At 45.3% G+C, this 27,397-nt stretch overlaps 1 protein-coding gene across 2 annotated transcripts in view; it reads left to right on the top strand.

Moving 5' to 3' along the window:
* TTYH1 (tweety family member 1) overlaps positions 1–27,397 on the top strand; it is a 234,771-nt gene that overhangs the window by 189,496 nt on the left and 17,878 nt on the right. For both annotated transcript variants that reach the window (XM_075328743.1, XM_075328745.1), the window contains exons 6-11: positions 1,899–1,971; positions 11,853–11,928; positions 13,766–13,821; positions 14,840–14,932; positions 23,629–23,721; positions 24,678–24,820. In XM_075328743.1, coding sequence (XP_075184858.1) covers positions 1,899–1,971; positions 11,853–11,928; positions 13,766–13,821; positions 14,840–14,932; positions 23,629–23,721; positions 24,678–24,820 — 534 coding nt within the window. The remainder of the gene's footprint in view (positions 1–1,898; positions 1,972–11,852; positions 11,929–13,765; positions 13,822–14,839; positions 14,933–23,628; positions 23,722–24,677; positions 24,821–27,397) is intronic.

Genomic DNA, 27,397 nt, shown 5'->3' with positions numbered 1-27,397 from the left:
TATCTATCTATCTATCTATCTATCTATCTATCTGTCCCTCTATCTATCTATCTATCTATTTATCTATCTATCCCTCTATCTATCTATCTATACCTCTATCTATCTATCTATTTATCTATCTATCTATCTATCTATACCTCTATCTATTTATCTATTTATCTATCTATCTATCCCTCTATCTATCTATCTATTTATCTATCTATCTATCTATCTATCCTTCTATCTATCTATCTATCCCTCTATCTATCTATCTATCCCTCTATCTATCTATCCCTCTATCTATCCCTCTATCTATTTATCTATCTATCTATCCCTCTATCCCTCTATCTATCTATCTCTCTATCTATCTATCTATCCCTCTATCTATCTATCCCTCTATCTATCTATCTATCCCTCTATCTATCTATCTATCTATCCCTCTATCTATCTATCTATCCCTCTATCTATCTATCTATCCCTCTATCTATCTATCTATCTATCTATCCTTCTATCTATCTATCTATCTATCTATCCCTATCTCTACAGTATATTCATAATACTGTACATTTGTGCATAGGCAGTTTCAATAGTACATGTGCTAAATTGAAAAGTCCTAAAGGGAAAGGGATTACCCACAACCAGAGAAGAAGAGAATATAATGGAGCATTTTTGTAGTTTCAAACGCTGCGACCTTCTACTGCCGGACACTACAGGACTGTTGGTCATGTATGAAAAAATTGTGACAGATTTCCTTCCTATTACAAAATGATGGAAAGAAACACAGATATGTTTATGAATTAATTGAAAACGCTGTTTACCATTAATCTTTTGATTCTACTCTTACCTTTTCTGGGTAAATGTACAATGCTGATTGTGGCTTCATCTAATTTACTAAGTATGGACCTTCCCAAGCCCCTGCAGACTGTCATGATTACTATTGATCTCGCCAATATCCCTTCATCCAGTAAAGGGATTCCTCCCAAATGTCATTTTTAAGTATAAAGAGCTGAAGTTAATTATGGCTAAACATCTTGGACATTACATTACTTATCCTCATCAATGTAATGACAAAGTGGTTTTTGCTGAGTCTTCACTTCTAATCCCCATTAGACTCCTGTCCCATGCAGGATCTGCTGGCTAAGAACTATTGGATTATTAAATGGAGCTTGTGACATATAACAATAGAGACGGTCATTTGTCTGTTGAACCAATAGTCAATGACTTGTGTCCTATTAATTTCCTGGACATTAGTCTCCGTAATGTAACTGATGCCTGGAGGGTCTCTGAGCTGCAGCCCCAAATGTTGCATTGTGAAATATAGCTTGTAGTGATCTATCATGTTGGCCAACAAGCAATTGTAGCAATTTTTGGAAGGAATAGTATAGAGAACCAATAGGAACTGTCACAATGACTATGGGGATGGCAGGAAAACGGGGCTCCTAATCTGACCTTTAGGGTATGTGGCCTTATGCTTTCCCTAATCTCAGGGATACTCCTAATGGTGGAGACGCAGGAAACCGGGGTTCCTAAGCTTATCCTCAGGCTAGGGGGCCCTATGCAATCCCTAACCTCAGAAATACTCCTAATGGTAGAGAGACAGGAAACCAGGCTCCTAAGCTGACCCTCAAGCTAGAGGGCCCTATGCTATCCTTAGCCTCAGGGATACTCCTAATCGTGGAAAGGTGTGAGTCACCTTCCTTGCCATGCTCTCGAGCAGCCCTGATCTAATACTTCCACCCCCTCCCTCTCCCCCAGAGGAGACCAGGAAAGTTTCTTTTTTCTTTTTCACCACTGGTGAAATGTGTTTTACCAACACACGGGATGTATATAACTATAATACGATGTTGCATTAATTGCATAACAAACTTGTTAGAGACAATATATAGATGACGTTCTTTTGTATTAATCTCTCCCGACAGAATGACCGTTGTCAGCTTCTTTGTACTTTTATTGAGCTGGGGAACGATGGGACTGGAGATGGCCACAGCCGTGGTAGGTTTTTCTGCTTTTCGTAAAGTTTAGCATTTTGTTTGTAATTTACATTCATACAGCCTAATTCGCTATAATAAAAGGTTTAATAATATCCTACAGCACGTCACACTTTAACCAAGAGTGAAAAAAGGGGTCTAAGGGGGAAGCTATTCTCCTAGCGAAGAATGACACACTATTCCAGCATGCCAGTGGTGAGGAGACTTTAAGCCACAATGCTCCTCTGGGAAATATGCAAATTGTCTCTTCAGTGAGGAATTAGACAAAGCTTCCCCTTAGACCCCACCTTAGCCTCTCATACAGCCCGATCAGATCTTATACTTTGCACTGGCGAGGGACAACTATCCCAAAACATAGTTTCTGCAAATTGAGGTTCTGATCTGGCATAAATCCTAAGAAATATGACAAGGATCATTAAAGGGTCGCTTTTGACTTTTAGGATTGCTACCTCCAATAGGTAACGCTAGAGTTTGTCTACTTCCTCACTGAAGAGACAATTTGCATATTTCCCAGAGGAGCATTGTGGTTTAAAGTCTCCTCACCACTGGCATGCTCTCTGGTGAAAACACCTAAAAAGCGTGTGTAATCCACACATAAGAACATTAATAAAGATTTTTCGAAGCCAAATACTAGGAAGTATCAAAAACAAAGCAGCATTATGTAAAGCATGACATATAAAATAGAGACAAAAACTGTAGAGTCAAAAAGGCAATAAAAACGTATGTAAAAAAAGCGCAATGAAAAACACAAGTTGTTGTGAATGTCGTCTGTGTGGGTGCTGTTTTGAAGCTCCTTCTGGTGGCCAGGAATGGTAGTGGAGCTGAATCGGAGCCCGTGACTGAGACAGGTGTCGGGGTTAATTGGGAATTAGGGAAGTCCTATTGCAGTCAAGTCTGGCCTATGTAGGAGAGCACCTTTTGCCTTGCTGGCGCCAGTTATAATTGTATATTCTGCAGTCTCTGTTCCTGGCTTGGAGTGCTGTCCGTCCCTGTTTCCCTGAGCAAGACTTCTGCAGATAAGTTCTCAGTTTTCTCCTTGCTTCCTGGTTTACACCTTGGGGTGGTTGTTTTTCCTTGTTTTGCTTTATATCTATTTTCTTCCAGGTGAAGTTTGGTTTCTTTTGAGTGTGAGTATGTGGGTTCCCCCTGTGCTAGCTTTCCTGCAGGAAAAGGTTTTTCTCCCTGTCTAACTGTATTTTTGTGGGGTTTTTTGGTATGTCGTTCTCCCATTATTTACAGGAGTACCTGATATAGTGGGGGTGAGGTCGTTCGACCTCCAGGGCCATTTTTTACTATCAGAAGTTTGGTATTTTTCTACAGGGATTTTGTACTGACCACAATCAGTTTCCTTTCCTTTTCTTTCTATCAAGGTAGTTGGGCCTCGCCTTTGCTAAATCTATTTTTCCTATCTGAGTATTGTGTTTTCCTACATCACCGTAATCTTTATATGTGGGGGGCTATCTATTTCTTTGGGGACTTCTCTGAGGCAAGGTAGATTTCCTCATTTCTCTCTGTGAGGCGTAGCTAGTTTCTTAGGCTGTGACGAGGCGTCTAGGTTTTTAGGAACGCTCCACGGCTACTTCTAGTGTGGTCTGAATGGGTATTGCAGTCAGCCCAGGGTCCAGCTACTCCTGTTTTCTTGGTGTTTTTTCACCAATGGGAGTTTTTTGCAAGTAATCTAATTTACGTGATGGGTGCAGAAATTCGGTCAAAAAAGCTCATCGTAGGACCGTAGCCTAATGGGGAAAACTTCCATGACTCCTGGAAGAGTTTGCAAATCTGCCCAGTGCCCCCCCAAAGTCTCCCCTCATTACATGGAGGGCTGCCTTTCCTACACAAAGTTGGGGACTAGAAATGGGAATGAAAGACAAGTGATATGGAATGAGTATGAAAAAGAAATGTCCTGGACCAGCATCATGTCAAGGTTTGCACATATGATACAAAGTTCCAGTCTATGTTCTTCTTAGACCTCTCTCTCGAGAAAAGAACAACAATGTGGATCACTTTCTACTCCAGAAACATCTGCAGAAATGCAACCTTACATTGATGACATCAGTAACCTCAGCGCGCTGCAGATATCAGGCTCTGCTAAACCCACCAGGGATAATTAGGATTATAATGCAATTGTGCCGTCATGGACTAGGGTGGCTAATGGGTGAGCTGTCTATAAGGCCCCGTACAAAAAAATGCACGGGGGGCACATTCCGTGTTGACCAGCCGTGTAACCATCCATTAGCTATCTGCTTGACATGTACCAGACAAAAATGCATGACACTGAAATTAATGGGTATATATATATATATATATATATATATATATATATATATATATATATATGTGTGTTAATCCCTTCACCCTGGGTGATTTTTCCATTTTCCCCATTCTTTTTTTTCCTCCCCCCCTTTCAAGTGGCCTAACTTTTTATTTTTCAGTCAATCTTGCCATATGAGGGCTTATGTTTTGCGGGACGAGTTGTACTTTTGAATGACGCCATTCATTTTACCGTACTGGAAAATGGGGGAAAAAACTTATAAATGTGGAGAAATAGTGAAAAAAGTGAAATTCCACAATTATTTTTTTTTAATTCACCCTGTTCACTATATGGTAAAACTGATGTGTGGGTGTGATGCCTCAGGTCCGTATGAATTTGTAGATACCAAACATGTATACTTTTACTTTTATCTAAGGGTGAAAAAAAATCAGCCGTTTGTCCAAAAAAGAAATGCACTTTTGTAGCCATTTTCCGAAACTCATAGTGTTCTCATTTTTCCGAATCTGAGGCTCAGCGATGGCTCTTTTTTTGTGTCTTGACCTAATGTTTTTAATTATACCATTTTTGTGTACATGTGATGTTCTGATCGCCTGTTATTGTATTTTAATACAATGTTGCTGCAACCAAAAAAAACTTAATTTTGGTGTTTGGAAATTTTTTTTCTCGACAAGCCCTTTGCTGATCAGATTAATTGATTTTATATTTTGATATATTTTTTAGTTATGATGTCAGCTATGTGTCTGCTGGCATCAAGCCCAGGGGTTAATAATGGAGAGGCATCTATCAGACACCCCCATTACTGTGCGTTGCCTGGGGCCCCTTGGGCTGCCTGGGGCCCCGTGGGCTGCCTGGGATCCTGTGGGCTGCCTGAGGTCCTGTGCGCTGCCTGGGGTCCCTGAGGTATATGGAGGGGTATAATCTGACCTAGGCCAATTTATACCCCGGGGTATAGCTTGGGCTAGGCCAGAATATACCCAGGGTATAATCTGGCCTAGGCTACTTTAACCCCGGGTATATTCTGGGCGGGGGGTTAGTCTGGTCTGTTACACCGGGTCACGCTGCGCTGTATGAGATCCGGCGCCTAAAATAAATGGTGACATCAGCAACATTACCTCTGTTCAGAGTCATTCCGGGTCACGCTGTGCTGCCTGAGACCTGGCGCCTTTGAAGATAAGTGACATCAGCACCATTACCGCTGTTCAGAGTCACCAGGTCACTCCAGGTCACGCTGTGCTGCTTGAGACCCGTCGCCTCTGAAGAGCAGTAACGTTAATGATGTCACCGCTCTTCAGAGCAGCGTGACTCGGAATTGCCTGTAAGCCAACTCCTTTACACAAATTTTAATGAGCATGTGTGTGAACGTGCCTCCAGTACATGTGAAAATGGACACAACCCGTACTGGAAACACAGATGTGTGAAGGGGGCCTAAAACCAAGTAGATACCGTGTTTTTCCAAAAATAAGACCTCCCCCAAAAATAAGCCCTAGCAGGGATTTTCAGCATTTTCGGAGAAAGGCTTAAATATAAGCCCTCCCCCGAAAATAAGCCCTAGTCGCGGATCAATAATGAAGTGTCCGTGCAGCTAAAAAAGTTAGGCCCCTTTCACATTGCGTTTTTCTCTACATCCACAGGTCCCGTCGGGGCATCCGTCCGGACTGCCCCTCCCCCACTCTGCAAAGCGTGCTCCAGACGCATGCGCCCGACAGGGCCATTCACTGTTATGGAGCGCACTGCGTTAGCGTGTGCTCTGTTTTGTGCCATTTGTTGCACATATACGTTTCTGCAGACGGACACCCGAACGTACTCCTCTACGTTCGGGTGTCCGTCTGCAGAAACGTTTATGTGCAAAAAATGGCACAAAGCATAGCACACGCTAACGCAGTGCGCTTCATAACAGTGAATGGCCCTGTTGGGCGCATGCTAGTGATGTGTCGGTCGCGAACGATCCGACACAAAGATCCGGCTCCCTGCTGTGAACGACAGGAGCCGGATCACTAATGTGAGCCACTAAAAATATCTAAACGGCTCTTTTCGCCGTCAAACCCCGCCCACCCGAGGCTAAACTCTGCCTACTCAGCAATCTAATTGGCTGCTTGTAAGTGGGTGGGGCTTAGCCGCGGGTGGGCGGGGCTTTGGCGGCGTCACTATAGTCTTAAATATGTGTTCACAAATATATTTAATAAGGAGCCGAGAACGAGCTGAAAGATCCGGCTCTTTTTGGTGAACGGAGCCATAGGAACTGGATCACCAAAAAGTGCCAGACTGTCCATCACTAGCGCATGCGTCCAGAGCACGCTTTGCAGAGTGGGGGAGGGGCGGTCCAGACGAATGCCCCGACGGGACCTGTGGACGTAGAGAAAAACGCAATGTGAAAGGAGCCTTACAGATACTGCAGGACACTTCATTATAGACAGCGGCACCCGGCAATCACTCACCAGACACCGAGCAGCAGGACCTGCAGTGATCACACACCTGCACACATCAGCTCTCACACACCAGATCACACACACACACACACACACACCAGATCTCACACACAAACATCGGATCGCACACACAGTCAGATCGCACACATAAGCAGATTGCACACACAAACATCGGATCGCGATCTCTTCTCGCCGGGAGAATCCTGAGAGGCAGTGCAGTGGAGCGCAAAGAACAGGACCTGCGGCCGGACACGTGACTTGCTCTCATTCCCTGCTGCCGTAAGTGCTGGATGTGATGTGTGTGTGTGTGTGTGTGTCAGTAATCTGCTGTGTGTTCCTGTGATCGGATGTGTGTATCTGTGATCGGCTGTGTGTGCCTGTGATCGGCTGTGTGTATCTGTCATCGGCTGTGTGTGCCTGTGATAGGATGTGGGTATCTGTAATCGGCTGTGTGTGCCTGCGATCGGATGTGTGTATCTGTGATCGGCTGTGTGTGCCTGCGATCGGATGTGTGTGCCTGCGATCGGATGTGTGTATCTGTGATCGGCTGTGTGTGCCTGCGATCGGATGTGTGTGCCTGCGATCGGATGTGTGTATCTGTGATCGGCTGTGTGTGCCTGCGATCGGATGTGTGTGCCTGCGATCGGATGTGTGTATCTGTGATGGCTGTGTGTGATCTGCTGTGTATATCTGTGATCTGCTCTGTGTGTGCCTGCGATCGGCTGTGTGTGCCTGCGATCTGCTGTGTGTGTGTGTGTGTGTGTGCCTGTGATCAGCTGTGTGTGCCTGCGATCTGCTGTGTGTGATCTGCTGTGTATACTTGCGATCTGCTGTGTGTGTGTGTGTGTGTGTGTGTGTGTGATCTGCTGTGTGTGAATAATCTGCTGTGTGTGTGATCTGCTGTGTGTGTCTGGGATCTGCTGTGTGTGTCAGTGTGTCAGCCAGCAGCAGGGTAAAACGGCGTGCAGCACTGACCGGAGATCACAGGGAGGACCTGGGAGCCACGCAGACGTCCTGGTCTTTTGAGTATGAGTCTCCTGGGAAGTGGGGGGGGGGGGGTTCTGCTTTTTTGGGGGGGTAAACTTACCCCCAACCGTGTTTCTCCAAGAATAAGACCTCCTCCAAAAATAAGCCCTAGTGCTTTTTTGGGGGGCAAAAAAAATATAAGACAGTGTCTTATTTTTGGGAAAAACATGGTAGTACCAATAAATACCAAGAAGGGGGACATGACTGATCCCTGAGACACACACAAAAGAAATCTTTAATTACATACTTCTGAGTTTTTATTGTAATAAAAGACAATAAGTGATCACAGAAAAGGAGGAGCCTAATGGAGACAGTGCTCGGATACTTATTCCCCTCTGAACCATGGACCAATCACAGCAGTCGGGGTGTGATAGAAGTGTAAAAATTCCCCGCCTATCAGTGATACCTGATCACCATGACATGATTCAGTTATAAGACAAGATGTATATCACAGGAATAAACTTTTTCCTGCCAAGAGATGCATGAATGTCTTCTGTAAATACTTAATGAGTGCACATTCCCTTATTAGGCATAAATCCTTGACACATAAGAAGCCATTGTGAAATAATAGAATCCATAGTTCTTATAGTGTCCATCTTGCCTTATAGCTAATGATGTCATAGGGTTCAGCTAACACTGATGGCCGGGGAAGTTTCTCATCTCTATATACACCCCTGCGGATCTTATTGGTTCATAGTTCAGAGGGGACTTTTCCTTTGTGGCCAATTTAATAAGATTTGTTTTACGAGCGCTTGGGAAATCAATACAGCGCACACGATTAGTATGGTGTACTCAAAGAATTCTCCTTTATTAGTACATGTGACCAGTTTATATGGGGTATATAATTGGTCACGTGTACTAATAAAGCAGAATTCTTTGAGTACACCATATTAAGCAGTGTGTGCTGTTCGTAAAACAAATCTTATTCATTTGGAGTTCAAAAGGCATAGAAGGAGTGTCTTTAGCTGACACCATGAACTAGTACAATTTTACAGTGGGGTCCAGGGCTGCCTCCCACATTGGAATATTTTCTGTAATTGATGCTCACTTTCTACACATTCGTAATGTATCTTTGGCTGAATACATGTCAGTGACAATCAGAGTCTACAGAATCAAGGCAGCTTCTCCCTTGAAGACAACCTCCCGGGGTGTTCTCCGCACCGGGGATGTAAGTCCAAATCTCTGTTTTCAGATGTATCAATTGTCAGCAACTGCTCTGTGTCTTTCATTTGCTCTCTGCTGGAGGGTCCTCCCGCCTCTATTCTCTTCTCTGTCCTGCCCGCTTGCCCATCAAATCCGGTGAAGCGAGATAATTTAATTGGTCTATTTTATGTGCTGGGTCAGTGGTTCCCCCCTCACCCACCCACCCCTCACCCTCTGTCACATCTGTCAGCCTTAATTAGCTTCCAAAACTAGGTATTAACGCGGTCCTACTGAACCAGAATCACACTGCCCAATTCGCAGACACCTCCTCTGCCATCCCCCACCCTGCCAGCCATGTTTAACTCCCAGTGGGTCCGGAGTTCAAGTTCGTTACTATTATGGGAATAGTAAAAGTGAAGGAAGGTGCTTCCAGTCAATGAATACTGAAATGTGAAAGCGTTCGTCTGCTCTGCCAATTGGGAAAACAGCGGGAAGAGATGTTCTCCGGCATGCAACGTAAGCGCATAGCTATGGATTCAACAATGGTCACTCAATTCTCATTCATTGAGATATGATGTAGGTGTTTCCTACCTGCCTAGAAATAATAATAAGGTTCTATGGGGAAGGGAGGGGAGGAGCTAGAGGCAGAAACAAATATTCTGCTGCAAGTTCCCCTGAAACAGCACTTGCAGCTCTACTTAGAACATTATGAGCACCAACTGCCGTCTCCTATCTCAGAAATGAAGAAATCTATACTCACTGAAGAATTGAGAGAAGGACCTTTATTTAATAAGATATATTACAAAGTTTATTATTTTCAACTGTATTATTGATTTATGTATAAAAAATACTCTTTAACACTAGAAGTCCCAGGAATTTCGAGCTCCATAGGGTTCCAATGGTAGAAATGTTAAATGACCTCTCTCTGGGACTTCTAGTGTTAATGCCCTTAGTAATGGAAGCAGATCAAAAAATGAATATACACTTTCGTCACTCCAATAGATAGATATAGTTGGTGAAATAAGTATTGAACACGTCACCGATTTTCTAAACAAATATATTGTAAAGTTTTAATGACATGAATGGCTCATCAAAATTAAACCATACATGTCCATAAATTAAGTTACAGTGGGTGAAATAAGTATTGAACACGTTACCAATTTTGTAAATAAAAATATTTCTAAAGGTGCTATTGACATGAATTTCTCAGCAGATGTCGGTAACAACCCATCCAATCCACACAGGCAAAGAAATCAAATCATAGATGTCCATAAATTAAGTGATGTGTAATAATGAAAAATGACACAGGGAAAAAAGTAATGAACATATGAAGAAAGAGAAATGTAATAGCCATGGAAAGCCATGACACCAGCTGAAATTTATCAGTAATTAGAAAGCAATCCTGCCACTTAGTGACAAATATCAGCTGGTTCAACTGATGGTCTATAAAAAGGTGTCTCACTACAAAGGTGCCACACAAGAAATATCTTAGGATGGGTAAAACCAGTGAGCTGTCTCAAGACCTTTGCAACCTTATTGTTGTAAATGCACTGATGGCATTGGTTACAGAAGAATTTCTAAACTACTGAAGGATCCAGTGAGCTGTACTGGGACCATAAGCCGGGAGTGGAAAGAACATGATTCCACCATAAATTGGCCGCAACTAGGTGCTCCCCTTAAGATTTCAGACACATGATGGAAAACAATTATCAGAAGAGTTGTCCAAGAGCAAAAGACCACCTGTGGAAAGCTACAGAAAGACCTAGAATCAACAGGTACAATAAGTACAGCAAACAATAAGTAATGCACTCCCCCTCCATGACCTTTATGCACGCTCACCACGCAAGACTCCATTGCTGAACTAAAAGCATGTTGAAGCACGTTTAAAGTTTGCTCAATAACATTTAGACAAGCCTGTGAAATACTGGGAGAATATAGTCTGGTCAGATGAGACCAAAATTTAACTCTTTGGATGCCATAATACATACCATATTTGGAGGTCAAAAGGCAAATCACCCCAAAAACACCAACAGCGAAGTGTGGAGGAGGTAACATCATGGTGTGGGGCTGATATTCAGCATACGGCACTGGCAAACTTCATATGGTTGAATGAAAGATGAATGGAGAAATGTACCGAGATATTCTTGATAAAAATCTGCCAGGATGATGAAGATGAAACGAGGGCGGACATTTTAGCAACAAAGTAATCCCAAACACACAGCCAAGGAAACTCTCAATTGGTTTAAGAGAAAGAAAATAAAGCTGCCAGAATGGCCGAGACGATCACCGGAGCTGAATCCAACAGAAAATGTATGAAAGGAACTAAAGCTCAGAGTTCATAGAAGGAATTCACTGGACTTTCAGGATTTGAAGAGTGTTTGTGTGGAAGAATGGGCCAAAATCACACCTGAGCAAGGCAGGCGACTAGTTTCTCTCTAGAGGAGGCATCTTGAAGCTTATTCAGCAACAAAGGCTTTCGTATGAAGTATTAAATAAATTTCAGTAAGCGTGTTCAATACGTTTTCCCAAAAATTCTCATTATTACACATAATTTATGGAAATCTATGGTTTAATTTCTTTGTCTGTGTGGATTGGATGGGTTGTTACCGACATCTGATGATAAATTCATGTCAATAGCACTTTTAGAAATATATTTATGTAGAAATTGGTGACGTGTTCAATACTTATTTCACCCACTGTATGTGTGTGTATATTTTTAAAAGGGTTTTATGTATTTAGATTGCTTAGACTAACAGGTTTCTTGGTATTACTGGAAATTCTGTATTCATTTTTTCTTAGTTTAGGGCATCCTACCTTTTTGTTTACACAGCCTCCATAAAGATCTATGTGTTTACGCAAAGCGGTAGGATATTTTTGATGAAAGGTGGTTCACAAATTTCTTTTTTTTAATTGTAGATGCATCTGAGCAATGAACATGGGATGCAAAAGTGTTCAAACCCTTTAAGCCAAATGAAAAGTAAATTTCAATATTGGATTTTCTTTTTCCTTTCTGTGCAGGGATTGAGTGATTTTTGCTCGGATCCGGATGCCTTTGTGTTAAATCAAACCCAAGTGGTCACAAATATCAGTCCAGGTAAGTATTTCCAGTTGGAATTGTTATTCCTTTGTGTCCTCGTATCTTTGATCCTGATCCAGAATGCTCCACCCTGTTACAGAATGAGTGAAAAGTAGGAGTTTGGGAAGAAGTAGAGGGTTAATGGTCATATTAAGCGATGGATTATGGTTTTTAAACAAGTAGTACAGCTTTAAGAGCAATTTATTTTTAATGTTGTGATGCTGATTCCTGCTATGTGTCACTTATTGGCCTGTGTGCTGTTGTTTAATAATATCACTGTTTTATCAGCAGGAGATTATCACTGGAGGACTAGGTGTCTTGTGCCTCCTGGTCCATCCCTGACTCCAGCACTGATTAGCAGCTTTCGTTCACTATTCATTGTAGAGAGAAATGTGTCAATCAGTGGTGTGGACGGGGTTACACAAGGATCAGCATTCCAAGCTCTGCTAGAACATCAGTACCGAAAATAGTGATTATATCAAACTGACAGCATGAAGATGTCACGAGTATGTCACACCCTGATGAGACCTCGGGGGGGGGGTGGGTCTGGGATCAGAAGGTCACAGCGATTAGTTGATCACAAATCCTTTTTTAAACTCAGTCATCCTTTATCTTGAGTAGGAGTTAATTCCATTCTGAAGAGGTTCAAGTCTCTTTTCTATCCTGCTAAGATTGACATGTAGCTGTTAATCCCAACTGCAGCTACGCCCTTCTGCTTTATAAACCCTCTCCCTACTCTCTCCTATGCTGGCTATAGTTCATTCTATGCTGACCTGTGAAGGAGTTGTCTCTGGAGAAAGCTGTGGTTCTCTTTCCAGCAAGAATCTCTCATGAGAAGTTTTGGAGTTTCTTTTGTTGTATCTGTGTTCTCTTGTTTGTCTCTCCTTCCTTGATTTGTCTTTATATCAGTAGTAAGACTAGTGTCTTGCTGGCCTGCTCACTAGTCAGGGACAGGTTCACACTTAGCCAGAGCCTAGGCACACAATCTCGCATGGTGGGAAGGATCTGTCTAGGGATGGTATTAAGCTCAGGGATCAGCCACAGGTGAGTTAGGTGGTGACCCCTCTCCCTAGCATCAGGGCTTATCTTACTTGTTCCCTGGTGTACCCCTCCTCTTTCGCTGCACACCGGCCCTTCCCGGCATGACAGAAGACCAGTAAGCAAATTGTATCTTCAGGGAGGAAGTAGGCAAACTCTAGTGCCACCTATTGTAAGTAGGGCTTGTTTTTTGTGTGACAAATTCTACTCTTAATTGACACCATCATTTTTCCATAAAATTGACCAGGCAGTATGATTCTTCATATCAGTACGATTACGTATAAACTTGTATACTTCTTGTTTTATTTAAGTAGTAAAAAAAGCAAAAAAAATTACAAATTTTTGAAAAATAAATCTTGCTTGTGTTGCAACATTCTGAGAGTTATAATGTTTTACATTTTTGGGAGCTTTATGAGGGCTTGATTTTTGCACCGTGATTGATATTTTGAGGTTTATATGATGTTGTGATCACCTGTTATTACACTTTTTTTGTAGTTGTGGTGGCAAAAAAATGCAATTCTGGTGTTTTCATTTGTTTTTTCTCATTATGCTGTTTACCAATCTGAATAATTTATTTTATATTTTGATAGATCGGACTTTTACGAACACAGCAGTACCAAATATGTTTTTTCTGTATGCAGAATGCTGCTCCACCCGCCGCTGTTAGAGGCAGATGTCGGCTGCTTAAATCAGCCCTCATCTGCACTGCATATCTGGTTCACTCGTGTACATTGTGTTTGTAATCTTTCATTACGTTTTGCTCAGAGAATCAATGAAAATGTTTCCTAAAATGTACAGTTTTTTGTGTTTGTTTCAGATATTTTACAGTATTATATCTCCTGTAATCAGGAAGTTACAAACCCCTTCCGCCAGGTACAGTTATCTGTTCTATTCTTTTATGAAAACCCATAATGGCTTATGTTACATGACATCTGTACTATCTCCAGAAGCACATTTTCCCCTTTCCTACCTGCAAAATATCTGGAAATGCTCAGAAACCTCACTCATTCACAAAAAAACCCCTTTAGCGTAGATCACAAAATAGAAGGCAGGGAGGAGGGGTATGAAGCTGCAGTATTTAGTGAAAGGAGGGTAGGGGAGGTGAAAGAGCAGATATAGACAGCTGATTGGCTCAGAATACACAGAGCAGGGCGTACAGCATACAAGATATAGTAAAAATGGACACAAAGAAAAACAACATAGGGAAGACACCAAAATATACAGGTTATATACAACTTTTCAGGCTACTCATAATACACAATACATAATACCTGATTTTAGATGTTGCAATTACTTTAAAGGGAAATTATCATGTACAATAAAATGCTATTTACCTGCAGATATAGGTAAATAGTGTTAAAATCCGGTGGCTACTGGGAGAAAATGAACTTATGTCCTCTCTGCAGCTGCTTGCTTTCAGTCATTGGGCAGTGCCGGAAGCTATTACAGTCACCGCTCACTGTAATCCCTCCCCTGTACCTTGACAACTTGCTCTGCACACATATGCTACAGAGCAAGCTGTCATTCAAGTGCTGACTGAATGTAAGGGAGCGGCTACAGGGAGGATATAAGTTTATTTTCTCCTTATAGCCACTGTTCCAGTTAGGCAGCCGAACATGATTTTAGCACTACTTACCTACAGATTAACTCTACATCTCCAGGTAAACAGTGTGTTTGGACATATCAGGTTCCCTTTAAGTATTCCAATTTAGGGACTTTGAGAAGCAATGCTCATAGAGGAGAACATCTCCAACATATTGCATGATACAATAGGAAATACAGAAAGGCATGGGAACCTGTTCACCATTATATATGATGTAATGAGAACCTTGACAACATTTTGTAGTCATATAAAGTAATTCCTAAAAAACTCTCTTCTTTTTGTATCCAGAGGTTAACCATGTCACAGCGGGCGCTCTCCAACATCCACCCTCAACTTTATGGATTGGAAAGAGAAGCAATACCCCAGTTTCCAGCTGCAGAAGTAAGTTGGTCCTGGCTGAGAATATTACAGATATAGGTTTTTCCTCTAAAAGGAACTGTAAGGTGGATGTATCTGTCATCATTAGCCATCTGCAGCATATTTCATTATATATTGACTAGAAGGTGGCCCGATTCTACGCATCGGGTATTCTAGAATTTACATATTGTGTAGTTCATGTATGATTTTTGTTATATATATAGATGTTGTTGTGTGTAGTTACCAAGTGTTTGTGTACGGCGCTGTACATGTTCTGGGTGTTGTCTGGGTGTGGCGGGGGGTGAGAGCGGTGTTGTATGTGTGTTGCGTGTGTTGCGTTGTTTGTGGAGCGCTGTGTGTCTGTAGCGTTGTGTGTGTGTTGCGCGGTTTGTGTGTGTGTGTGGTGTGTTTTGGGGGGAGGTATGTTTTGTGCAATGTGTGTGTGTGTTGCGTGGTATGTGCGTATATTTATGTATGCCGCGGTGTTTGAGTTTTGGGTGTTGTGTGTGTGCAGCGTTGTCTGTGTGTGTGGGTGTCTGTGTAGGGCGGTGTGTGTTGTTCCCAGTGTGTGTGTGGTGTGTTGTGTGTGTGTGTTGGGGGGAGGTGTGCACCTCCCATCGTGCTCCATCCCCCATGCTGCGCACCCCCCATCGTGCTCCATCCGCCATGCTGCGCACTCCCAAATGTACTCCATCCGCCATGCTGCGCACTCCCAAACGTGCTCCATCCGCCATGCTGCGCACTCCCAAACGTGGTCCATCCGCCATGCTGCGCACTCCCAAACTTGCTCCATCCGCCATGCTGCGCACTCCCAAACATGCTCCATCCGCCATGCTGCGCACTCCCAAACGTGCTCCATCCGCCATGCTGCGCACTCCCAAACATGCTCCATCCGCCATGCTGCGCACTCCCAAACGTGGTCCATCCGCCATGCTGCGCAGTCCCAAACGTGCTCCAGCCGCCATGCTGCGCACTCCCAAACGTGCTCTATCCCCCATGCTGCGCACTCCCCATCGTGCTCCATCCCCCATGCTGCACCAGCATCAGCCTCTCTGTCCCCAGCATCAGCCTCTCTCCTCCCAGCCTCAGCCTCCCCCAGCATCAGCCTCTCTTCTCTCAGCCTCCCCCCTCCCAGCCTCCCTCCTCCCAGCCTCCCCCAGCATCAGCCTCTCTCCTCCCAGCCTCCCCCTCCCAGCCTCCCCCAGCATCAGCCTCCCCCAGCATCAGCCTCTCTCCTTCCAGCCTCCCCCAGCATCAGCCTCCCCCAGCATCAGCCTCTCTCCTCCCAGCCTCCCTCCTCCCAGCCTTCCCCAGGATCAGCCTCTCTCCTCCCAGCCTCCCTCTTCCCAGCCTTCCCCAGCATCAGCCTCCACCTCCTAGCCTCCCCCAGCATCAGCCTCTCTCCTTCCAGCCTCCCCCAGCATCAGCCTCTCTCCTTCCAGCCTCCCCCAGCATCAGCCTCCCCCAGCATCAGCCTCTCTCCTCCCAGCCTCCCTCCTCCCAGCCTCCCCCAGCATCAGCCTCCCCCTCCCAGCCTCCCCCAGCATCAGCCTCCCCCAGCATCAGCCTCTCTCCTTCCAGCCTCCCCCAGCATCAGCCTCCCCCAGCATCAGCCTCCGCCTCCCAGCCTCCCCCAGCATCAGCCTCCGCCTCCCAGCCTCCCCCAGCATCAGCCTCTCTCCTCCCAGCCTCCCCCAGCATCAGCCTCTCTCCTCCCAGCCTCCCCCAGCATCAGCCTCTCTCCTCCCAGCCTCCCCCAGCATCAGCCTCTCTCCTCCCAGCCTCCTCCAGCATCAGCCTCTCTCCTCCCAGCCTCCCCTAGCATCAGCCTCCCCCTCCCAGCCTCCCCCAGCATCAGCCTCTCTCCTTCCAGCCTCCCCCAGCATCAGCCTCCCCCAGCATCAGCCTCTCTCCTCCCAGCCTCCCCCAGCATCAGCCTCCCCCTCCCAGCCTCCCCCAGCATCAGCCTCTTTCCTTCCAGCCTCCCCCAGCATCAGCCTCCCCCAGCATCAGCCTCTCTCATCCCAGCCACCCCCAGCATCAGCCTCCCCCAGCATCAGCCTCTCTCCTCCCAGCCTCCCCCAGCATCAGCCTACACCCTCCCAGCCTCCCCCAACATCAGCCTCCCCCAGCATCAGCCTCTCTCCTTCCAGCCTCCCCCAGCATCAGCCTCCCCCAGCATCAGCTTCTCTCCTTCCAGCCTCCCCCAGCATCAGCCTCTCTCATTCCAGCCACCCCCAGCATCAGCCTCCCCCAGCATCAGCCTACACCCTCCCAGCCTCCCCCAACATCAGCCTCCCCCTCCCAGCCTTCCCCAGGATCAGGCTCTCTCCTCCCAGCCTCCTACAGCACGCCGTGCTCCTCTGCCGACACTCACAGATCCGATCGCATACACTCACACACACACACACACACCCGATCGCATACACTCACACCCACCCGATCGCATACACTCACACCCACCCGATCGCATACACTCACACACACCCGATCGCATACACTCACACACACCCGATCGCATACACTCACACACACACACACATTGACGATATTGCACATACGCGCTCACTCACAACATCCGGAGATACCACATGCTTCCGGCCATGTGATCCTCCGGCAGGTCCTGGAAGCTCACAGCACAGTATCGCGGCCGAGAAGCAAGCGATATCTCCGGATGCTGTGAGTGTGTGGATGCGATCTGATGTGTGTGTGAGGTGTGTGTGAGAGTGAGTGTGATCTGATGTGTGTGTGAGGTGTGTGTGAGAGTGAGTGTGATCTGATGTGTGTGTGTGTGTGTGTGTGTGTGGATGTTCCGCCGCTGCAGGACCTTGATGCGCTGGTAACTATGCTACCATGGTTACCAGCGCATCCCGTCCCCCACTCGCACGGGAGCCCACACCAGCATACGGCGGCAAACCCCAGCAATGCGAGGGTTTGTGTTGGCTGGGTTGACGGCGTATGCTGGTGTGGGCTCCCGGGGGTACAGTACTCACCTGGGAGTCGTGTCTCCGTGTCAGTTGCCAATACGTGCAGGGTGCCAGGGCAAGAGGCCAATCCGTGTGGGGGGCGGAGCCTGTGCGAGCGGCCGGCCAATCCGTGTGGGGGGGGAGCCAGGGCGAGCGACCAATCCGTGCGGGGGGGCGGGGCCATGGCGAGGCCAGCGGCCAATCCGCTTTGTGTCACCGTAAGGACACAATTTTGGAGCAAGACAGACAGACAGACAGACAGAATAAGGCAATTATATATATAGATAATTCATTGTTACAATATGAAGCTCATGACTGGTTAGCAGTTGATCACTGACTGCAAAATGAAGGACACCAAATTATGGTTACCATACCGTTAAGACAGCAGTCGGCATCCTCTCGTATCATTGTGTGCATTATATATGTGTTATATTTTTCCTCTGGTATGACAATATGCACATCACTTATAATAGGCCATCCATTTTGTTTAATATACCTGTGTTGTGTCGTCTATGTGCTGTAGTATCTAGTAACCATCTATTTTGACACCACTATTTGGTAGTCCTGGTCTATATACCTCCCAACCATCCGGGATCCACATACTGTGTGGGGGGTGCTGTAGTGCCAGCATACTGAGAGGGGGGTGGTATAGGGCCAGTATACTGTGTTGGGGGGTGCTGTAGGGCCAGCATACTGTGTAGGGAGGTGATGTAGGGCCAGTATACTGTGGGGGGTGCTGTAGGGTCAGCATACTCTGTGGGGGGTTGTGCTGTAGGGCTAGTATACTGTGTGGAGGGTGCTGTAGGACCAGCATACAGTGTGTGGGGGTGCTGTAGGGCCAGCATACTGTGTGTGGGAGGTGCTGTAGAGAAAGTTTACTGTATGTGGGGGTGCTGTAGGGCTAGCATACTGTGTCTGAGGGGTGCTGTAGGGCCAGCATACTGTGTGTGGGGGGTGCTGTAGGGCCAGCATACTGTCTGTGGGGGGTGCTGTAGGGCCAGCATACTGTGTGGGGGGTGATGTAGGGCCAGCATACAGTGTGTATGGGTCCTGTAAGGACAGCATACTGTGTATGTGGTGGGTGCTGTAGGTACAGCATACTGTATGTAAGGGTGTTCTAAGGACAGTATACTGTGTGGGGGGGGTGCTGTAGGGACAGCATACTGTGTGGGGGGGTGCTGTAGGGCCAGCATACTGTGGGTGTGCGGTGCTCTAGGGCCAGCATACTGTGTGCGGGGTGCTGTAGAGACAGCATACTGTGTAGGGGGATGCTGTCAGGGCAGCATGCTGTGTGTGCGTGCTGTTGTAGGGACAGCATACTGTGTGTGGGGGCTGTTGTAGGGACAGCATACTGTGTGTGGGCATGCTGTAGGGTCAGCATATAGTGTGTAGAGGTGCTGTAGGGCTAGCATACTGTATGTGGGGGTGTTGTAGGGCTACCATACTGTGTCTTAGAGGTGCTGTAGGTGCAGCATACTGTGTGTTGGGTGCTGTAGGGCCAGCTTACTGTGTGGGGAGGGTTGCTGTAGAATCTAATATTGTATGGGGAGTTTTGTTGGGGCATCACTCTGTGTGTGAGGAGATATAATGCTGGGGAACTTCATGCTGTTTGTGGGGGACATAATACTATGTCTGGGGTGCTGTTGGGGCATCATCCTTTGGGATTAATCATAGTTTGTGTGGCTGGAGAGTGAGGGTATTATACTATGTGTGGGGGAATGTACTGACAAGGGTTATGATACTGTGTATGGAGGGCTGTGGGGTAATCATAATATGTGTAGAGAGCTGTGGGGTCATCATACTGTGTGTAGGGGGTGTTGTGGGAGCAACATGCTGTGCATTGGGGAATGTGGGAGGATCATTGTGTATTCAGTACTGGGGGGCTTCATATGGTGTGTGGATGCTTTTGTAGCATCATCCTGTATGTGGGGGGCTGTGGAGACATCATCTTTGTGGAGGACATTATATTGAGTGTGTGGGGCTGTGAGGGTATGATGCACTGTGATGGAAGTATGAGTATATCATACTATAGGGACTGCTTCATACTATATGTAGGCGTTGTAGGTATGTCTGCAGAGGGAGCTGTAGTATCATACTGTGTGTGGGGGAATGCAGTGTGTGGGCATTATACTATGTGTGGGAGGGGGGCACTATGGGAGCCATGAAAGCAGTACCATAATGTGTGGGAACATTAATGGGCTTCACCAGAAACATTATTCCTGTGTGGGCTCATATAAAGAATGGAGTGGGGTTCAGGAAGTGGCTTAACGTAAAATAGTAATTGCTGCAGCGCACTATGCAAAAGGTATACTATTTTCCTATTTTTCAAAATTGGGAGGTACGCTACTCTGTGTGAGATCACAGGTTTTTTTTACCTTGTACTGTGACATCACTGTGTGTATTATCCCTGTACTGTGACATCACTGTGTGCATTATCCCTGTACTGTGACATCACTGTGTGTATTATCCCTGTACTGTGACATCACTGTGTGTGTTATCCCTGTACTGTGACATCACTGTGTGTATGATCCCTGTACTGTGACATCACTGTGTGTATTATCCCTGTACTGTGACATCACTGTGTGTATTATCCCTAACTGTGACATCACTGTGTGTATTATCCCTGTACTGTGACATCACTGTGTGTATTATCCCTGTACTGTGACATCACTGTGTGTATAACCCCTGTACTGTGACATCACTGTGTGTATTCTCCCTGTGCTGTGACATCACTGTGTGTATGATCCCTGTACTGTGACATCACTGTGTGTATTATCCCTGTACTGTGACATCACTGTGTGTATTATCCCTGTACTGTGACATCCCTGTGTGCATTATCCCTAACTGTGACATCACTGTGTGTATTATCCCTGTGCTGTGACATCACTGTGTGTATTATCCCTGTACTGTGACATCACTGTGTGTATTATCCCTGTACTGTGACATCACTGTGTGTATGATCCCTGTACTGTGACATCAGTGTGTGTATTATGCCTGTACTGTGACATCCCTGTGTGCATTATCCCTGTACTGTGACATCACTGTGTGTATTACCCCTGTACTGTGACATCACTGTGTGTATGATCCCTGTATTGTGACATCACTGTGTGTATTATCCCTGTACTGTGACATCCCTGTGTGCATTATCCCTGTACTGTGACATCACTGTGTATATTATCCCTGTACTGTGACATCACTGTGTGTATGATCGCTGTACTGTGACATCAGTGTGTGTGTTATCCTTGTACTGTGACATCACTGTGTGTATTATCCCTGTACTGTGACATCACTGTGTGTGTTATCCCTGTACTGTGACATCACTGTGTGTATTATCCCTGTACTGTGACATCACTGTGTGTATAACCCCTGTACTGTGACATCACTGTGTGTATTCTCCCTGTGCTGTGACATCACTGTGTGTATGATCCCTGTACTGTGACATCACTGTGTGTATTATCCCTGTACTGTGACATCACTGTGTGTATTATCCCTGTACTGTGACATCCCTGTGTGCATTATCCCTAACTGTGACATCACTGTGTGTATTATCCCTGTGCTGTGACATCACTGTGTGTATTATCCCTGTACTGTGACATCACTGTGTGTATTATCCCTGTACTGTGACATCACTGTGTGTATGATCCCTGTACTGTGACATCAGTGTGTGTATTATGCCTGTACTGTGACATCCCTGTGTGCATTATCCCTGTACTGTGACATCACTGTGTGTATTACCCCTGTACTGTGACATCACTGTGTGTATGATCCCTGTATTGTGACATCACTGTGTGTATTATCCCTGTACTGTGACATCCCTGTGTGCATTATCCCTGTACTGTGACATCACTGTGTATATTATCCCTGTACTGTGACATCACTGTGTGTATGATCGCTGTACTGTGACATCAGTGTGTGTGTTATCCTTGTACTGTGACATCACTGTGTGTATTATCCCTGTACTGTGACATCACTGTGTGTGTTATCCCTGTACTGTGACATCACTGTGTGCATTATCTCTGCAGTGCGCAGTTTTTTACCCCTCCCTATGTACTGAGATCACAGTGTTTATTATGCCTGTAGTGTGTATCATTGTGTGCATTATCCAGTTTCTGCATAATACCTGTAAGACTGAATCCTATGCGGTGTCATTACTATGTTCAGTTTCAGGAATATATATATATATACTGTATATAAGGTGCGGAGGTTGCAGTAGCACTTGGGAGCTGCAGAGGCCTCTGCTAAATAGGAGGATAGCAATAATATGCATTACATGTATAGAAAAGCCCTGTTACAGGTGTTGTATTGTGACCAGTGACCTTCCAGTTACATTCCTGGCTATCTAATGTAATTGGCATTGGTCTGATGCATATGTGCTACTGTTTTTTCCCCCAGAAAATAAGCCCTAGCAGGAATTTTTGGCCTTTACGGAGTAAGGCATAAATATAAGCCCTAGCCCAAAAATAAGCCCTAGTCACGGTTCAATAATGTAGTGTCCTTGCAGCTAAAAAAGTTAAAGAACCCTGCAGGACACTTCATTATTGAAAGCAGATACCCCCAAAAGAGAGAAGAAAGAAGACTCCATAATCATACTCACCAGATCACGAATGGAAGCCCTGCGGTGGAACGCATTAAGGACCTACATTGAAACGTACACACACAAACTCATACAAACACGTCTGGTGATGCCATACTGCTCCGGGGACCTGGGATGCAGTGGAATGCGAGGACCTGTGGTGGAACGCATGGAAGACCTGCGGTGGAATGCATTGAGGACCTATGTTGAAATGTATACACACACACCCATACAAACACGTCCAGTGATGCCATACTGCTCCGGGAACCTGGGACGCAGTGGAATGCATGGAAGACCTGCGGTGGAACACATTGAGGACCTACGTTGAAACGTACACACACACACTCATACAAACATGTCCGGTGATGCCATACTGCTCCGGGGACCTGGGATGCAATGGAATGCATGGAAGACTTGCGGTGGAACACATTGAGGACCTACGTTGAAACGTACACACACACACCCATACAAATACGTCCGGTGATGCCGTACTGCTCCGGGAACCTGGGACGCAGTGGAATGTGAGGACCTTTGGTGGAACGCATGGAAGACCTGTGGTGGAAGGCATTGATGTGTTCCACTGCAGGCCTTCTATGCATTCCACAACAGCTCCTCGCACTCCACTGCACTGCATCTCAGGCCCGTTTACTGGCCAGAAGCAATACGGTATAACCCGATGTTGTGTGTGTTCTGATGTGTGTGTGTGAGTGCCTGCCGGAATCAAGAGAGGACCGCAGTGGAGCACACCTGCTGGGTGCATCCCCTGAGGATCGCAGGAGGATCTGGGAGTGACAGGGACATCCGGGGTTTGGTAAGTATGGTTCTCCTTGGGGGATCTGCCTTTTTGGGGAGTTAAACTTACCCCCAACCCATGATTCCCCCGACATAAGCCCTACCCCAAAAATAAGTCCTAGCGCAGTTTTCGGGTCAACAAATAATATGACAGTTTCTTATTTTCGGGGAAACACAGTACTTTGAATTGACCAGTATAGGGCACCATGGAATTCGTATAGAAGACTTATTTATCAACTCTTCATAGTTTTTTTCTTTTGTTTGTAAGAATGTTTGTTTGTCCAGCTTTTATTTTGCTATGGCGGTAATGACTATTTCCTCTCCGAGTTTAATATATGTCTTACCTTTACATAAGTTAAATATCCATGATCTTATTGCTTTACTTTCAGAGACACTTGCTAGTGGTCCAAGCCATGCTGAATACCACAGAAGGGAACTTCCACCATCTAATAGCTCTGTTGAATTGTCGTGGGCTCCATAAGGTACCAGAATCCTTTAATTTCACCCAAAACCCTTATAAAAGCACATTTCCACACTATCCAGCATGCATTGTCCAAAGGCTTGCCTAGCCCAAAGTAACATACCACCTCCCAGATATGTCTGGAAGCCAAACCAGCCACCTTCTACTAGAAAACTGTAATCTGCCTCAATGACTCTTTACAATTAAAGGGAACACTAAGTAGATTACACTGGACGGTTTATGAAGAAATTATGTTCTTCCTCTTCCGGATTATGGCCCTAACGAGCTCACTTTTTCTGTAACCAATGCCATCAATGTTTTGCAACGATAATGTAGTAAACGTCTCGAGACAGCTCACTAGTTTTACCCATCATGAGATGTTTCTTGTGTAGCACCTTGATAATGAGAAACCTTTTTATAGGCCATCAGTCGAATCAGCTATTATTTGTCACTAAGTGGCAGGATTGCTTTCAATTACTGATAGATTTTAGCTTGTGTCCCTGCAAAATCCAGACTGTGAACAAATATGGAGGGGTTGTCCTATAACCAACATTGATCACATACTGCTAAGGCATCCAAGCCTTGGAGCTTCCATCGATCATGAGAACGGTGGTTCCAAGGTTTCCCGTAAGAATGGGGTGGTAGGTCTCATGCATTGTTGCATTCTTTGTCCACTCATTCGCACCACCACACAAAGGAGGCCTTAGCAGCATTGTCCGAACAGTTGGACCTCCAGCAATAACACAATTGGTGCCTATCCTGTCGTGTTTATAGGACAACCCCTTTAACAACAGGAAATGATCAGCAAGTTAGAGAGACAAGAATGGCTGCCACTTTACAGTTTTTCTTGTGGCTAAAAACATCATTTTGGGGGAAACAGGAATTATCTTGGCCATCAGAGGAGCCTACAGTGTCCATATTAGAAGGCCAGTTGCACATCATGTAAAAATGGGTCTTGAATTTCTCTTCTTCTTTTAGGACTATGTGGACGCCCTCAAAGGACTCTGTTACGACGGCATGGAAGGAGTCCTGTTTCTATTACTCTTCTCCTTCCTTTCGGCTCTTTCTTTTACTGCTGCTGTATGCACTCTGCCCCGGGCATGGAAACGGTTTCAGAACAGGTGAGTAACACCGAGGAACTGGTTAACTGTTATACTACCTTTAATGGGGGTTTTCTAGTTTCAGAAAAGTTCCTTATCCTGTGGCAGTTTGTTTAAAAACAAAACAAACTGTGCAGTACTCACCCTCCCCAGGTCAATCACAAAGTCCGCCAGTCGCACGGTCTATTATTGTCTGCAACTAATCAGCGGCTCTGGACGACTAGTGTCATCTACTGGAGCAGAGCTGTTAAGGTCAGTTATTGGCTGCAGCGCTATCAGGATGACTTCAGCGATGCAGACGATAACAGACACTGGACCCTGAGTGGGTGAGTAAGGCACAGCTTTGGGCAACTTGTGCCATACACTTGGGCAGAGCAGCTAAGGTCAGTTACTGGCTGCAGCGATATCAGCATGACGTCAGCGCTGCTGACGATAACAAACACTGGACCTGGGTAGGGTGAGTAAGACACACAACTTTGGGCAACTTGTACCATCTACTTGAGCTGAGCAGCTAAGGTCAGTTGTTGGCTGCAGTGCTAACAACATGACATTAGTGGCTGCAGATGATAACAGACACTGGACCCGGGGAGGGTGCGTAAAGGCCCTGTCACACACAGAGATAAATCTGCGGCAGATCTGTGGTTGCAGTGAAATTGTGGACAATCAGTGCCAGGTTTGTGGCTGTGTACAAATGGAACAATATGTCCATGATTTCACTGCAACCACAGATCTGCCAAAGATTTATCTGTGTGTGACGGGGCCTTAAGGCCCAGCTTTGGGCAACGTGTTTAATCTACTTGGGCGGAAGCAGCTAAGGTCAGTTATTGGCTGCAGCACTATCAGCATGATGTCAGCGCTGCAGACGATAACAGACACTGTACCTGGGGAGGGTGAGTAAGGCGCAGCTTTGGGCAACTTGTACCATCTACTTGAGCTGAGCAGCTAAGGTCAGTTATTGGCTACAGTGCTAACAACATGATGTTAGTGCTGCAGACAATACAGAAACTAGACCCGTGGAGGGTGAGTAAGTCACAGCTTTGGGCAATTTGTGCCATCTACTTGGGCGGAGCGGATAAGGTCAGTTATTGGCTGCAGCGCTATAAGCATGACGCCAGCGCTGCAGATGATAACAGACAGACCCGGGGAGGGTGATTAAGGCACAGCTTTCGGCAACATGTACCATCAACTTGAGCTGAGCATCTAAGGTCAGTTATTGGCTACAGTGCTAACAACATGACATTAGCGCTGCAGACAATAACAGACACTGGACCCGGGGAGGGTGAGTAAGGCACAGCATGTTTGTTTTTTAAAAAATGCATCGAGGGGACAGGGACTTCTGAAACTGACAAACCCCTTGACTTTGCCAGACTACCTAATTCATGGTTGACTTGGTTAGCACTGCAAGGATTCATGGCGTGACTGACTAGCACACCGCAGATACTCTTTATCTAATAAATGAGAGTGCATGCAGTCATCTCCCAGATTGCTTTATTAATGCAGCACAGGATTATTAGATTAAAGGATGAATGGCAATGTAGTTTTAGCATATATGGAGCGTGATAAGACAAACAGAGGTCATATGAATACTCGGATTGTCTTTTTTTTTGGTCGATGCCTATGCTTTTATGTATCAAAATATATCAAGGATTTATGGCACTTTAAAAAAGTTGGTAATTTTGAAGCATGTTATTTCAGACTTTATATCTTTTTGAAAAGTGGGGAAGAAAGAGGATTGGGGTGTGTAAGAGAGGATGTGGTCAACTGCGCTTCTATCAATTTATATAAATTTATACCTAAAAGTGGCATAAATTATAGTCCCAATTTCAGATATATTGACGATTACTCAGTTTTAGTAATTGTCCCTTTTTCGATAGTATTTAGTTCTTAATCACTTCCCGACATTTATTGTACATGTATGGCGCGGGTATATGTATTATATTGCCAGAAGCTAACAGCAGCGACCGGAACTAGCTCCCATCGCTGCTGTGTATCCTCATAGGTGCCAGTGTGAATCACAGAAGCAGCATTAACCAGTGCAATCCCCTTGCTGCACCGTTGGCCCCCCATTACACTCCTTTGTGGTGCCCATGAGTCGCAATGGCAGCCTGAACCTATTGAAGGCCAACGTCACCATCACCACTATTTTGGTGCTCCCATGAAAGTCAACAAATAGCTGGGCTTCATTACATTCACAATATATTGAGGTATCGCAGTATGAACAAATACCCTGTGGGGATTTAAAAATTAAATAAATAAAAAATTTAAATATTAAAAACAAAAAAAAATTTGGACTTAACCCCCTTATTCCCATTTAGGATTAAAGAAGAAAAAAAGTAGGAGAAAATTGAAGGGGACTTAAGGAATATTTTGATCTTAGACATTTAAAGGGAATCTGTTAGCAGGTTTTTACTATGTAATCTGAGAGCAGCATAACGTAGGGGGAGAGACCCTGATTCCAGCGATGTGTCACTTACTGGGCTGATCTCTGTAGTTTTGATAAAATCTAATTTTTTTTTTGCTGGAGATGTAGCACTTCTCTGAATGTTGAACAATTTATAACCCCGCCCACATCGCTGATTGGCTGCATTCTGTGTACAC

This window comes from Anomaloglossus baeobatrachus, chromosome 11 (genome assembly GCF_048569485.1).
Source record: "Anomaloglossus baeobatrachus isolate aAnoBae1 chromosome 11, aAnoBae1.hap1, whole genome shotgun sequence".
In the NCBI taxonomy this organism is placed as follows: domain Eukaryota; kingdom Metazoa; phylum Chordata; class Amphibia; order Anura; family Aromobatidae; genus Anomaloglossus; species Anomaloglossus baeobatrachus.
Note: the sequence above shows the minus strand (reverse complement) of the source record. Positions and strands in the feature narration are given on the sequence as shown.